Consider the following 13180-nt stretch of genomic DNA (forward strand, 5'->3'; position numbering starts at 1 on the left):
CTTCCCCGCCCGCGTCCCCTCCCCCTGGCGGGGCGGGAGCGGGGCCGGGCCGGGCCGGGGGAGGAGCAGCAGCCGGAGCCGGGGCCGGATCGCGGCGGCTCCCGCGGAGCCCCCGAAGTTTTCGCTGCCGGCGGAGGCGACTCCGGGCCCTCGTCCCGCCGCTTCCGGGGCCCCGCCGGGCGGAGCGGGCCGGGCCGGGCCGGGCAAGGGAGCGGCAGCGGCCGCCGGCAGGGAACCGACCCGGGCCGAGCCGCGATGAAGAAGCCGGACGGGAAGGTGGTGCTGCTGGGGGACATGAACGTGGGCAAGACCTCCCTGCTGCACCGCTACATGGAGCGGCGCTTCCAGGAGACGGTCAGCACCGTCGGCGGCGCCTTCTACCTGAAGCAGTGGGGGCCGTACAACATCTCCATCTGGGACACCGCAGGTGAGGCACCGCGGCACGGAGGGCACGGGGTCCGGCACGGCGCTCCCCGGAACCCGCGGGGTGTCTGCTGGCGGGCTGCCCCTCTCCTCCGGCCCCGGGGAGAGCGGCGCTGCCCGCGGCACCCTCCGTGCCTTGGGATGCGTAGGGCTTCCTTTTCCCTACTTTTGGCTCGGCCCTGGTGTACGAGCTGCGGGGTGGGTGCCCTCGCTCGGGACAGCTTCGCTTTGCGAGAAGCGGGGGCAGGGGATGGAGACGTGATCCCGCGGTGCCCCGCAGGCGGCGGCCGGCGCCGGGGGCACTACCCCGCTGCTTATCGCCTTGTTTCGGCTCTGCGGTGAAGTCAGCCGCCTGAATCATAGGGTTGGGTGGTAGGACAGAGTCTGAAAAGAGACATGATTTTGACGGGCTATAAGGGGTCTTACAACTGTTCATCTCTGGTGTTTTTTCTTTGCAAAATGTGGATGTACAGGGAAGATTGCGGTGTCTGGTTGCTTTCTTTTACCCGAGTAGATGGCTACTGTCCACAAGTTCAGTCAGGAATTAGAGAGGTTGCAGCTTCTCCCTTCCCTTTCTTGCTGAGTTCATCCCTTCTCGCTGTGTACTGTTGAGTTGGATATCAGCTGGTGTCACTTCCCAGGGCGTGCTGCCTGCCAGCCCTTCAGACGTGGCGTTCCCCTTCCCCGCAGCTGCAAGGAACTGGTGCACAGAGCATGAGCTGCCGGCAGCTCCTGTCTGGGACAGCAGCGAGGGGCTGGCTGTGCCGCAGCATCTCTGGGATGCAGGACCGAGCGTGGGCTGCGGTTTGGAGGCCTGGGCTGGAGGAGGTGGGAGAGCATGGACCGGAGAAGCGGTTTGTGGTCTTAGTCATGTGAATGTCTTGCTCTTGATTATCAAGTCAGGAAGCTCTCCTTTGCCATGTAAAGGACCAGCGTGTCCTGCAAAATTAAGTCAATGGACGCTCTTGCCTTTAAATTGTTCTTTGCAAATATAATCTTGTTCCATTGTTTTTGTAGTTGATTTCATGTTTAGCTGGAGTTTTTAAAACTATTTAGTGGCAACATGAAGGATGCAAGTTATATGTCCTTGTGAAACTTGAGGAGCTGCAGCATCGTGCAATATTCCAGTTTCCTCTTGATGAAATTTCGGAGGGAAGTTCATTTGCTGTGTCACTTCATGTCACAATCTAGTCCAAAATAGCTTTTCCTGTGTCAGAAATTGAGAAGAAGGAAGGGGAGAAATGAAACTGCCAAAAAGTTATACAGAAACACTTCTGGGAAGTGTGGGAAGGAGGTGCTTAAGAGCTTTTTCTAGAATTTGGTAATCTGTTACTATCATGAAAGCTCTCTACCAGTAGCTCTGTTTTAAATATAATTTCCATGCCATTTGCAGTATTTTTTTTTTAATCTACTTCAATTTTACAGTTATTGTGTTGTACTATGGGGAGTCTCTTGTGGGCAGTGACTGCTTGTTTCTTGTAAGCCAGACCCCTGTGGGTGATTACCAGTGGGCTTTATTTCAGCAGAAAAACCATCTGTCTTGGTGACATTGTTCCTTGGTAATTTTCATGACACTCTTCTATTTTTTTTTAATCATACATAATAAAATAAGTCCCTGCAAGGCTTGTCTGCTGGTTTCAGAGCCCCTTTTTGTCAGTCGTTTATTTTTATTGTGGTATTTTATTCAGTGTTAATTGAGGAACCAGGTTCCAGTTGTGTGTGGAATCTGGATAGCTCCAGAGGAGGAATCTCTGTGTGCCAGATGAAGCACACAGGTGATATCTGTCTCAGGACAGTGCAAGTGTTCAGAGCTCAGCAATCGCTTCCCCAGTGGCCACAATTCCCTCTGCACCCTGGAGCAGGGCCCCTGCCAATGCGCAGCTCTGCAGCAGGGGTTCCTGCTGCTCAGCAGCACTTCTGGAGCAGAGTTGCTGAAACTCTGTTTGCAGAGCAACAGTTGAAAAGTGTTGCTGTATTGTACCAGGGTGGCATAACACACCTTCCTCATTCTCCTCTGTGGCTGGAGTTAGCTCTGAGCCTGACTGTCCCCTCTCTCGTGTTTCAGGGGCACACAAGGGCTCTTGCACCATCTCCCTGTTAATTTGTTCTCCTGCAGAATGATGGAAGTTACCAAAACTGGGCTAGACTGTTGGGTCCTGTGGGTTTTTGTTTATTAACAGCTCTCATTACTCTTGGAAATTAATAGAAGCTCCCAGGGCACATATGTGCTTTCTGCTGTCCTGGTGAAGAAGTAAGGGACCTTGTTGACACTGTAACTCTGGTGTAAAATCACAAGGGGATTCAAAAGTTGGTGTTTTTCATTTGTTTATTTTTATTTTGTGTGGATCTTATGCTTTTGCTGGCCCCAACGTGTCTGGAGACTTTGGTTTGCACCTCTTATCTCTCTGTGGTCTCACTGTCTCTTATCTCTACCAGGTGGGTACCAAGTAAGCTTGGAATGTGTAGAAAGGACGAGTTTAAAATTTAGCTTTTTTGTCTGTTTATTAACCTGATGTTGCTAACTACTGAATTCTTGTGAAGCAGTTATATATAGGGTTATCAAATACTGATACATCGTTTTCTTTAATTATGCATGTGTAGATCTATAGAGAAATCCAGCAACAAGCAATCATCCAGGAGAGTTGAAATTCTTTAGCACAGCAATGACAAGAACGTGGATTAAAGTTTACATCCATTCCACCTACCTGAATACTGAGTGCCAGCTCAGGATGTCTGTCTTAATACCTCAACAGCACTTTATACAATGTATAATGTAGAAATATGGAAGATTTGGCCTAGAGAAATTAGGGTATGCATGGTAGTAGCTACTGTACTTGTTCAATACATAATTAAACAAGGTAAACTGGAATATATCTTCTTTTTAAATTTTCTCCATTCATATTATATTTAGTATGTGAATGTATGTTTATTTTTGTTGTTGCTTATGAGCATTATTTTTGGGACTGATCTCCATAGAAGTCCCCTATGTTTTACTTGCAATTCAGATTGTATGGGTTATTTGTTTTTCTGGTATGGGGTGGGCATTTGGCTGTAAAAATGCAAGCCTCAATACAATGAGGCTTCATTCTTGTAATACAAAGTGGTGTTTGTGCACACTTAGACTTTAGTGATCAATGAGAATATCTGCAGTAGTGGCGGTGGATCAAAAGTATGCATGGATGCTAGTACAAGTGTAATTGCTGATTTTCTGAGCTATTTAAAATGTGTGTCATTTTCACTAATCACTCTGTTGATTTTGCATTACTTCCTGCTCTGAATTTAGAAAAATCTCATTTTCCTAGGAAGAACTATATTTGCTTACCACAGTGCTTAAAATGTGCATTTCTGTGTTGTCTTTAATGAAATCAGTGTGCACACCTGACCTGTTCTACCAAGTTAGATTTGAAGTGTAAATCAGTCATTCTAGGGAGGAGTCTTAGCTGTAAATTCACACCCCTCCTTATCTTGGAAAAATCAGCTGCTTAGTCTAGTCTAAATCTTTCATGTTCTTATCCACAAGCCCTGTAGAATGGGTGTGCAGAAGTTGTCAGACTTGATTGTTTTTTTATGTAAATGCTCATCGCAAATAGTTCAACATCTCCTGTTTTCCAATTTGATGATTATGAGAGAAGTTATTTGGAAGTTGCATTCAAGTCAAGGAAACAAATAAGTCCCAGATGGGGGAATACTTGGGAGAAGTCTCATATGCTTGCCATGTTCCAAAGCTCTCCTTTTCCTAGCCATCTGCTTTTGGCTGTTTGTCCATTGTCAGAGGCTTGGATAGACAGTCTTGTGTCTGACTTGGCATGGCTGCTGTTGTATTTGTGGTTGATGCATAGAATTATTTCCTTCTTATATTCTGATGCAACAAATTACATTTGTTGTTTTCTCTTTCGATCAGTTAATTCAAAGGAACTAAAAAAAAAGAGCATAAACTGTACAAAAAGAAGTAACTGTACACTTTTAGCATATTTTAAAGAGCCAGCTTGCTGGATAGAGGCCTAGTCTTAAAAACATTTAATGCATGCTTTGTGCTAGTTTTTTTGAAGTAGTATTTTTCTGCAACAATGAAAGTAAGCAGTAAGAAGATCCTCCTCCTCACACAAAAGGATTGAGGGTTGAACATTCAGGATGTCAAAGCTATATATATATCTGTGTGTGTATATACATGTATGTGTATATATAAATATATTTTCTAGGCAGTGCTGACAGCAGCTGCAGAGTAATCCAAAACTTCCTGCTGGGAGCTGATGGCATGTAGCTCAGAGCTAGCATACAATCTTTTATGTCTGGCAGCACAAAACCTCCTGAAGTTGAGGGTCTTGGTCCTATTCCACCATTAAACCTGGAATAGTAATGTGTGGTGGCTGCAGCTAATGATATTGTAGGAGTTTTTAGTTGTTCAGCCATGTTTTCTGATGCCTTGGTATTTCAAAAGGTAAAACTTTTTTTGTATGTTAGATTTCAGTCTCTTTAAGTTGACATTTGTTCATCTGGCAGAGAAGTGGTTTCTTAATCCCAGCAGCAAGGTTTCTTAATTATTAGTGGCCATGTTCCCTGTGTTGCTGGCATAGTATTAGAGCAGTCAACTGGTAAATGAATGACCAGTAATTCAGAAAGTTCACATCAGGATCCTCTAAGCCAATTTTAAGAGACTGAATTTTGAACTTGCTAGCAGATATTCATGCAGCATTATAATGGGGAAACATATAGGTTAACTTCAAGGGAAACAAACTTTCCTTCTTTTCCTTCTTCTCATTTTGAACTATCTGTCAACAAGGAATGACTTGATTTTTTTTTTTTTTTTTTTTTACTCTGTGAATACTCGGTTCATATTTTTACATCTTCCAACCGTTTATTTTTACCTGTATATATATATATATATATATATAAATTTGTCAGAGCTACTGTATTTAGGGACAAAGGAGATAAACATAGCCTAGAAAAGCCTCTTCTGTGCCTTGGGTCAGCTGCAGTGTATCTGCCGAACGAGTGCTCCCATCTCTTGTGACCGGTTTGCTGATGCCTGGTGTTAATCAGCGCTGGTGAGCACGTGTGAATTGCTCACAGCTTCTGTCTCTGGCTGCTGGGGTTTACGGGCTGCAGTGCCGGCAGCTGCCTGGGCTCAGCTTGCTCGGCCAAGGTGTCAATGTTTAGCTGGTCAGATGTGTTAGATTCCCCCGGTAAGAAGGATTAGGTTCCCCCTTGCTTAGTTAGGCTTTGAGGGTTTTGTGGGTTTGGTTTTGTTCTTTTTTTTTCACAATTTATCTGTGCTGATGAACCCTTCCTTGTGCACACTGAGTCAAAGAATGTCTCGAGCTGAAAGGGACCCGTAAAGACCAAGTCCAGTTCCGTGCTCCTTGCAGATTTACTTAAAACGAAAGCATTAAACCGTGTGACCAAGAGGGAGCTCCTTGAACTCTGGCAGGCTTGGTGCTGCTCGGAGCCTGTTCACACACTCAGTGAAGAATCTTTTCCTGATGTCCAATCTGAACTTCCTCTGATGCAGCTGCACTTTCCATTTCTTGGTAAAGGCTGTGAATCAGCATAGTTCTAATGCAAACATGAAATCGGGTGTGGCTTGGTCCTCAGAGTGTGAGATCAGCCCAGGAAGCTGGAATCAAGCATTGCCCTGTGTGGTGAGCAATATGCAAATTGTCAGTAGGTAGGGCAGAGACATGGTCCTCCATCATATTGAAACAGAACAAAGAGGAGGACTTAGGTGGCACATTTCCTCACACGTGGACACTGATAATAGCTACTCTGGTATTGTTCTGGTTTTGACTTTTGGAAGTGAAGGATTACAGCAGGGAAAAAGAAGCTGCAGATGAGGTGGTTGGGTTGGTTAGTTGAAGCCAAAGAGGGCTCTGATGTGTGTGCCTTTCTGCACCTGATGGAGTTCTGGCAGTGGTTGGGGTTGGCTGTTGCTGGATGTGTAGTGGGGTATCTTTAGTTCAGGAGGTTTCTCATTGGAAGGACATAGGGGATATCACCTCAAAAAGTGTCTTGGGCATCAGGGACCATCAGTGAGGAAGGCTGCTGAGTGTGTACCTGTACTCAACAGGTGAGAACTAAACACCATAGAGGTTGGAAATCATGGAGAATAAAATCCCTTAAGTCTGTTGCTGATGAGTCATGGCTTGAGGGCCAGTTACCAGCAAGTCTTTGATGTTTAAATTTTTTTCTAAATTCTTAAAACACTTATCTTTCCTTTCTGCCCTTGGGAAAATTATTTTGCAGAATATTATGTTGTCCTCAATTAGTTGTTCATGATGGCTAAGGACCAGTGCCTCACACACACATGGTGTGGCTTCTCTGAGATTACTGTGCATGGTTATAAGCTATATATTTTCATATCTTGCAAATGAAACCATAAGAATGGAAGCTCAAAGGGACAGAAATTCCTGAAGAGAGTTCACTGTCAGTGAGCTCTGTATCTAAGCCTCTGAAGCAGATTCAGAGGAAGGAATAAAAGTTTAAGCTTTAGATCATCCCTGGAAACATGGTTTTGTTGTTGTGAAACAGTGCACTGGATTACTTTTTTTTTTTTTTTTTTGCAATGAATGTTTCCTGAAAAGAGCCAAATAACCTGGGAGGTGATTATAAATATGAAGAAATAATGAACTGCCCAGGAAATGTCCTGGAAAAAGTTCTATTTTCTGTGTCCAGCAAGTTAAAATAGAGTGGTTCACAAGTAAAGCCAAAGGTAACAAATTCACTGCAGCTGAAAGTGCTTTTGTATGCAAATTAAGTAAAAATACAGAAATACCTTGTCAGAGGGAATCGTGAAAAATACATATCAAAAAGAAACAAGACAAAAGTAACACAATTTATTCAGCTATAGCCAACTGAATTTATTGAAAGCAGGATTTTATTTCTAATGTGTAATTTTACTACTGACTTAGAGAGGCAAGCTAAAGGGGAGGTTATGGCACCTCGTGAGTACTTGATGCAGGCAGGCTAAGGTAAATGATGTGTGTGGACCTCTGTGCTACCTGCTGTGTTCCAGACCCCACACTGAATCCCCACTTTGCATGTGGTATTTAATAATAGTGTGCAAAGTGACCGAGCTGTTCTAGCCTAAGTGGGAAAGTACTCAACAGTTTGAGTGGGACTCTCTCCATCTATTCCATCAGAATAATCTCAGTAACCTGAGGTATGTGCCTGGCTAAAGCTGTCTGGGATCGTGCCAAGGCATTGTGGCTCGACAAACATGAGCCACTTTCAAGAGGACTTGAGTTTGTTCAAGTTCTTGAATTGACTAAATATGCCATCTTTTAAAGTCACAGATTCTAGGCTGGAGCAATATGGAGAATCTTCCTGATGAAGAGTTTGTGCCTCTGGCATTGCATTTTTCTTTCCTGGTTACTGAAGGAAGAGGTGTATTTTGCAGATATCTGTCAAAATTGACTAAACAGCTGAAAGATTAGTTTAAATACTGTCTGCTTTATGCCAATACTGACAATGTATGAGGGAGGGAGACGTGAACAAGAGGAATGGTTAGTAAAACATTGTAAATGCAATGGCAAAGGTGCTCACAAAAATTGCAGATATATGGAAATTCATCTTCCTGCTGGATTGGGAGCTGGTAGGAGACTGTAGAAAATAAGGGTGTCCAAGAACTGGATTATTGGCTTCAGTTAAACTGATGTCCTAGAGGGTATATGCAAAGGCATAGGTGTTCTGGGCATGAAAACAAGTTACTAATGCCCTGTTCCATTCTGCAGTTTGACTTTGTGAAATGTATGGCTGAGCTAAGAAACAGCAGCTCTTTCAATTTGAGCGTGAGGGGAAAAACACAGGGATGGGATGGGAAATGTTTTTTCCAATAGTTCTCTGTCTGAGAACTATTGTGGCACAGAACAGCAGAATGCTTCACAAACTGCAGTGTAGAGATGAATGTATGCAAATAACACGCATTGATTAAATTGTGGTGGTGCGGTGTTTTTTTGTTGTTGCTGTTGTTTTTACTGGGATGCAATCACATTCTGTAATGGAAAACAAATAGGTATTTAAAATTATTATTGTATATCCAGGTGCCTGAACTTAGGCAGTCAGGGTTGTGGTGTCTTTCTATTGACTATGCAATTAACTTTTGCTCTCAGCTGGAAGGAAAGGGACAGTGGACAATTAAAATACAAGTGTGGGGCTGGTAACTGGCTGCTAGTAGTTGTAAAATTACTACTTTGAGTGATCCTGTATGGTGAGTACATTTTTAGTTTCACCTCAGTATGTGCACATTATGGTGGAACAAATATCCAAACCAGGGAAACCCCTAAGCAGCCTCACAGTGCCTTGGCTGAGTTTCTCCTGATCCTCTGTGGGCTGGTTTGAGTCTCTCTACTTCACACTGCAATCACACTTATATCTCTATGAATTGTTTGCTTCACTGCAATTGCTGTCTCGTGTTGAAGCCACTGGCCATGTGAGCTTCCAAGGGGCAGTGTTTTACTGCCTGAACTGAAGGTACACTTAGTAATCCCTCATCTGAGTCACATTTTACTATTGCAAAATATCCAAACAAATAACCTTTGTTTGGGTCTCCATCTAGAAAAATGCTGAGTCTGCGGTGGATACATTTGGAGCCATCAAAAATTGTGGAATAGAAAGAATATTTTCTCTTCCAAGTCTGAATTATTTCCTTTCTTTCAGGGAAACACTGAAAGTACAACATCCAGGGGGTTGATCAAAAGGCATCAAAGCTGTGATAAATTCCTTTTCCTGTGTTTGATTAACTGTAATTTCATACTCAGTACCTGAAGATATGCCTAGGAAATGAGATTTCAGGTTGGTGATTAAACTTAACTTATGCAAGTGTGCTGCAGAGAGCAGAGGTGGTCAAAGGAAGTGAGTGGGGTTTTGCTCTTAATTTGAATTCTTTACATAAGTAATTTGCTATCCTACATCACAGGAGATTCAGGATAGCTTCCTTTAGGGCAACCAACTCAATAAACATACAAGATTTCCACACCTACCTAGGTGTGGAAAGAAACAAATCTGAGGAGTACTTATTAACATGGTTTTTAAAGGGAGATATCAGATGTGTTTGTGAATTTTCTAGTATATCTTCCCATCTCTTAGGAAGCAGATGAGAATGGAAGTTGGCTTTGCATGGGCCATCAAGAAGCCATTCATGGAAGATCCTTGCTGAGGGCCTAAAGACCTGAGTGAGCATCTGATGTAGATACTTCTCCCTGTTCCCTCAACCTTTCTTTTTGATGCAGTTACATATTTTCTATACTGTTACATAATTTAATATTCCTAACTACTGCTTTTGTACTTCTTGAGTACAAGGAGATTCTTGCAAAATACAGAGAAAAGGTGTTGTCCAGCCATCCAACCACTTACATATACTTATTTCAAAAATAATGGTCTTCAGCGCAGTTGAAATAAAAGGAAAAATTTTGATTTACATTCTCTTGGGGCCTCTCGCTGGTCAGAGTCACCCTGAGGTAAGTTAGAAAGTCTCTTTTCCCAGCCCAGCGCTCGAAGAAGGAGTCAGAGCTCTTCAGTTCTCGGTCTCAAGGTTGTTTATTGTGTTCCTTATCTGTAAAATATTTTCTCCTGTCCAGCTGAGGTCAGCTCAGCAAGACAGTTCCAGGCACTCTGCCTGCCCCCAGGGCGGTGTTATCTTTTTATACTAAAAACTATGCATACAATGTTTACAATTACTTTCCAATACCTATCACCTATGTTAGACAGTGAGCTTCTACTCTAAACCAATCTAAAAGTGCCAACAGCACAGCAGAAGATGGAGGCCAAGGAGAAGAAGGAGAAAGGCTGGACACACCCAGATCCCTCCATCTTGCCTCCTGAACCCCCATTCTAAAAACTTCAAAATCTACTTTTTCACCTCATGATAAATTCACTATCATTCTACTTAACTGTTGTGGCTTGCAGACCTTCATCTAAGGTTGGTAACTTGCTTCACAGGTCATAATCAAACCCACAGGCATCTTGGGCTCTGTGCCAGGGTCTGTGAGCCCCCTGGCAGGGGTCTGGGCTGCTCAGGACAGCCAGAGAGATGTCCTGGGTTCTGACAACATTCTGCAGCTGATGACTACTTATGAGGTTTTAGTCATATAAAATATTCAACCATATATATTTAAATATGTGAGATTTTGTTGTGAAAGGCCTCAAAAATTCAGTTTCTCTTCTTCATCATGGGATCTGTGATCTTGGCATATAAATCTGTACATCTGTTGTTCTTTTCTTAATTGTTGAAGGTAGAAATAAGAATCTTTTTAATATTCTAGAGGGTTTTTTGTTTATATTCCACCTATCATTTGCTCTCAAAATTTTCATTCATTCAGAAAAGGGAGATATTACCAGACTCTGTAGTGGCTTATAGGTACAAAAATAAATGAAAGAAAATCTGTGTGTAGTTGATTCAACATCTTCCAAGTCTCATAAAAGGGATCATCAAATCTTGTGGTTTACTGCAAGTGAGATTTGGGTGTTTTAAACAAAACAAAAAATCCCCACTGGTATAATGAGTGAATTTATTTTTAATTTTTTTTTTGCCTTCCTGATACAGGCTGTTGCTTTTTAAAAAACTAAATCTCCAATGTTGTGAAACTAAAAATGTCTAACTGCTCAGCTCCTCCAGCCTCTATCAGTATGATTCCTTCTTATTTTCATGAGACTGTAAGGCTGTCTTTAGGACATGAGCTTTCCCTCCTGCAGCAGATAGCTGTATGTATGACATTTGTATTGTTTCCCTTATCTCCCTTCCTGTTCTTGTGTTTTGTCACGTTGTCCTGTTTGACTTCTTTTTTCGCTTCAAGTCTTGGGACCCCAGTGGAAGTGGAATAGTTGTCTTCTCTTTGAGTGGCAGAACACTTTGTGACCTAGAGATACTGTCCTAATTATGGAAGAGAAGGATGCAGTGCAAGCAAATCAGTGAGCAGTTCCCTTTCTGTAGGCTGCTTCCCCTCTTGGCAGGAGGGTTGCATGGGCAGACACTGGACAGTGGTAACATTGCTCTTGGGAGCTTATTTTGTTTAGAAAGTTCAGAACTGTGTTGTTTATGATTTTTAGCCCTACTCCCTTTGTACCAGGTTGGAGAACAATAATGAGATGAGATTATGTACCATGCCTCTTGTCTGATTACAGTTTATTTAATTCTCACATTAATGCTCCTAAACTGTGGATATTACGTATGCTCTTAAGTGTGCAGGCAGAGAAACTGGAAGGAGAATTAAATGGGAGAAGTAGTGCCAGAAATGTCAAGGCCATTTGTTTATCTTAGTTAGCATAAGCTCTGAAAACACAAGTCACATGTCCTGTGATAAAATTATCCTAATGTTTTGAACAAGTTTTAAATACATTCCCACAAAACCCAGGTTACAGCACTGTCTGGCACAGTCTCCCACTTCTGATCCTTGATGAAGGCAGCCCACTGGATAACCAGAACTGCCTCCTGCTTTTGACAAATAGCAACTATTTAGAAGCACCCCTTGAAGAAGGTTTCAACTGAATAGAAACTGATGGTAGCTGGTAAGTAATGGAAGCAGTTATAATTTTCTTCAAGGTTAATTATGCATGAATTCATTGCTTGTGTTCTTAGTTGAGAACCTGCCTATAAATCATTGAAAATGTTGAAACAAATAATAATGAGTGAGCCTAATTTTATGTCCCATGTTATTAATATGAGTTTCTCTTCAAAAAATAAAACAGTAGACTTTTAAATTCAGTTTGCAAGATCCATGGCCTTTATTTCTACACATTTAGCAAAGTTTAAATATTTTTCAAATTGTTGGTGAGGGGTGGTTTGAAGTTAAACTCAGCATTACAAATCAGGAACTAGCATATAGTTATCTACTGTGCCTCAGTTCCATTTCACCAAAAGATGATTTAACCTTAAATAAGAGGCGCTTTCCAAGTAGACCAGCTGTGGGGATCTGATACCCAGAGCTTCCTGAAGCATTTCAGATAACTGTGGTTTTTGTTATGTGTGCAAGAGTCATTCCTCACTTTGGAAACATGTGACACAGAAGGTCACTTCTTACAAAACAGCCTGGCAGCTCTCAAGTGTGTTTTTGTGTGACCTGGACTCTGTTTCTTGGAATGTGAATGTTGTGATTTGAAGATGCCTTTCCTTCCCCCTCCTCACCTGGTAGTGATCACTGATGAATACCAGCATTTAGCTGCTGTCTTGCACTAACTTCAGCTTTGTAAACACTAGGCCTCTAGAAGAGCTCCTAGTTCTCTTCTTTCTGTCCTCTACTCCTAATCAACCTGGAAACATACTGGTAGGATAAAAGATTTACGGAAGTAGTGCTTGAGGGGCTGCCTACATATGAGCCTAGTAATTAATTTTCTCTTCAAAAGGAAGCATGGCCAATATACTTGAGTCCCTCTCTACACTGCAGTGCCCCATGCATGTACTGAACCAAACTGTGCTGCACCTGTGGAAGAAGAGAATGTTCTGGCTGTGTGGTAGGGTTGGAAGGTGCATTCCCACAGATATGTGGCCTTCCAGACTGATTACTAAAGGCTAAAAAACTCTTGCTTCTGGTGGCCTGATGCTGTGGTAGAGATGGCCTGCAGATCCCTGAAACTGTCTAAATACTGAATTTCTTGCAGGTTCTTGAAGGCCTCTGATGCTGGGATGACCCTGAAGTAGAGCACAGAGGGGTAGGGCTGGGTTCTGCTGGTCTGTCTTTGCTGCTAGTGCTTTTTGAAATTCTAACAGAAGGAATCATCATGAAAGTGGGGCTGATGGAAAATAGGCACTGCCATAGCTAATGCTCTT

The 13180-nt window shown here is 42.8% G+C and overlaps 1 protein-coding gene across 1 annotated transcript in view; it reads left to right on the forward strand.

Moving 5' to 3' along the window:
- Window positions 1-252: 252 nt before the first annotated feature.
- RAB20 (RAB20, member RAS oncogene family) overlaps window positions 253-13180 on the forward strand; it is a 28605-nt gene continuing 15677 nt past the window's right edge. The window contains exon 1 of the mRNA XM_054271950.1: window positions 253-427. Coding sequence (XP_054127925.1) covers window positions 256-427 — 172 coding nt within the window. The 5' untranslated portion in view covers window positions 253-255. The remainder of the gene's footprint in view (window positions 428-13180) is intronic.

Source organism: Melozone crissalis, unplaced genomic scaffold, assembly GCF_028551555.1.
Source record: "Melozone crissalis strain CALT ecotype California unplaced genomic scaffold, PUWL_Pcris_2 ptg000013l_1, whole genome shotgun sequence".
NCBI lineage: Eukaryota > Metazoa > Chordata > Aves > Passeriformes > Passerellidae > Melozone > Melozone crissalis.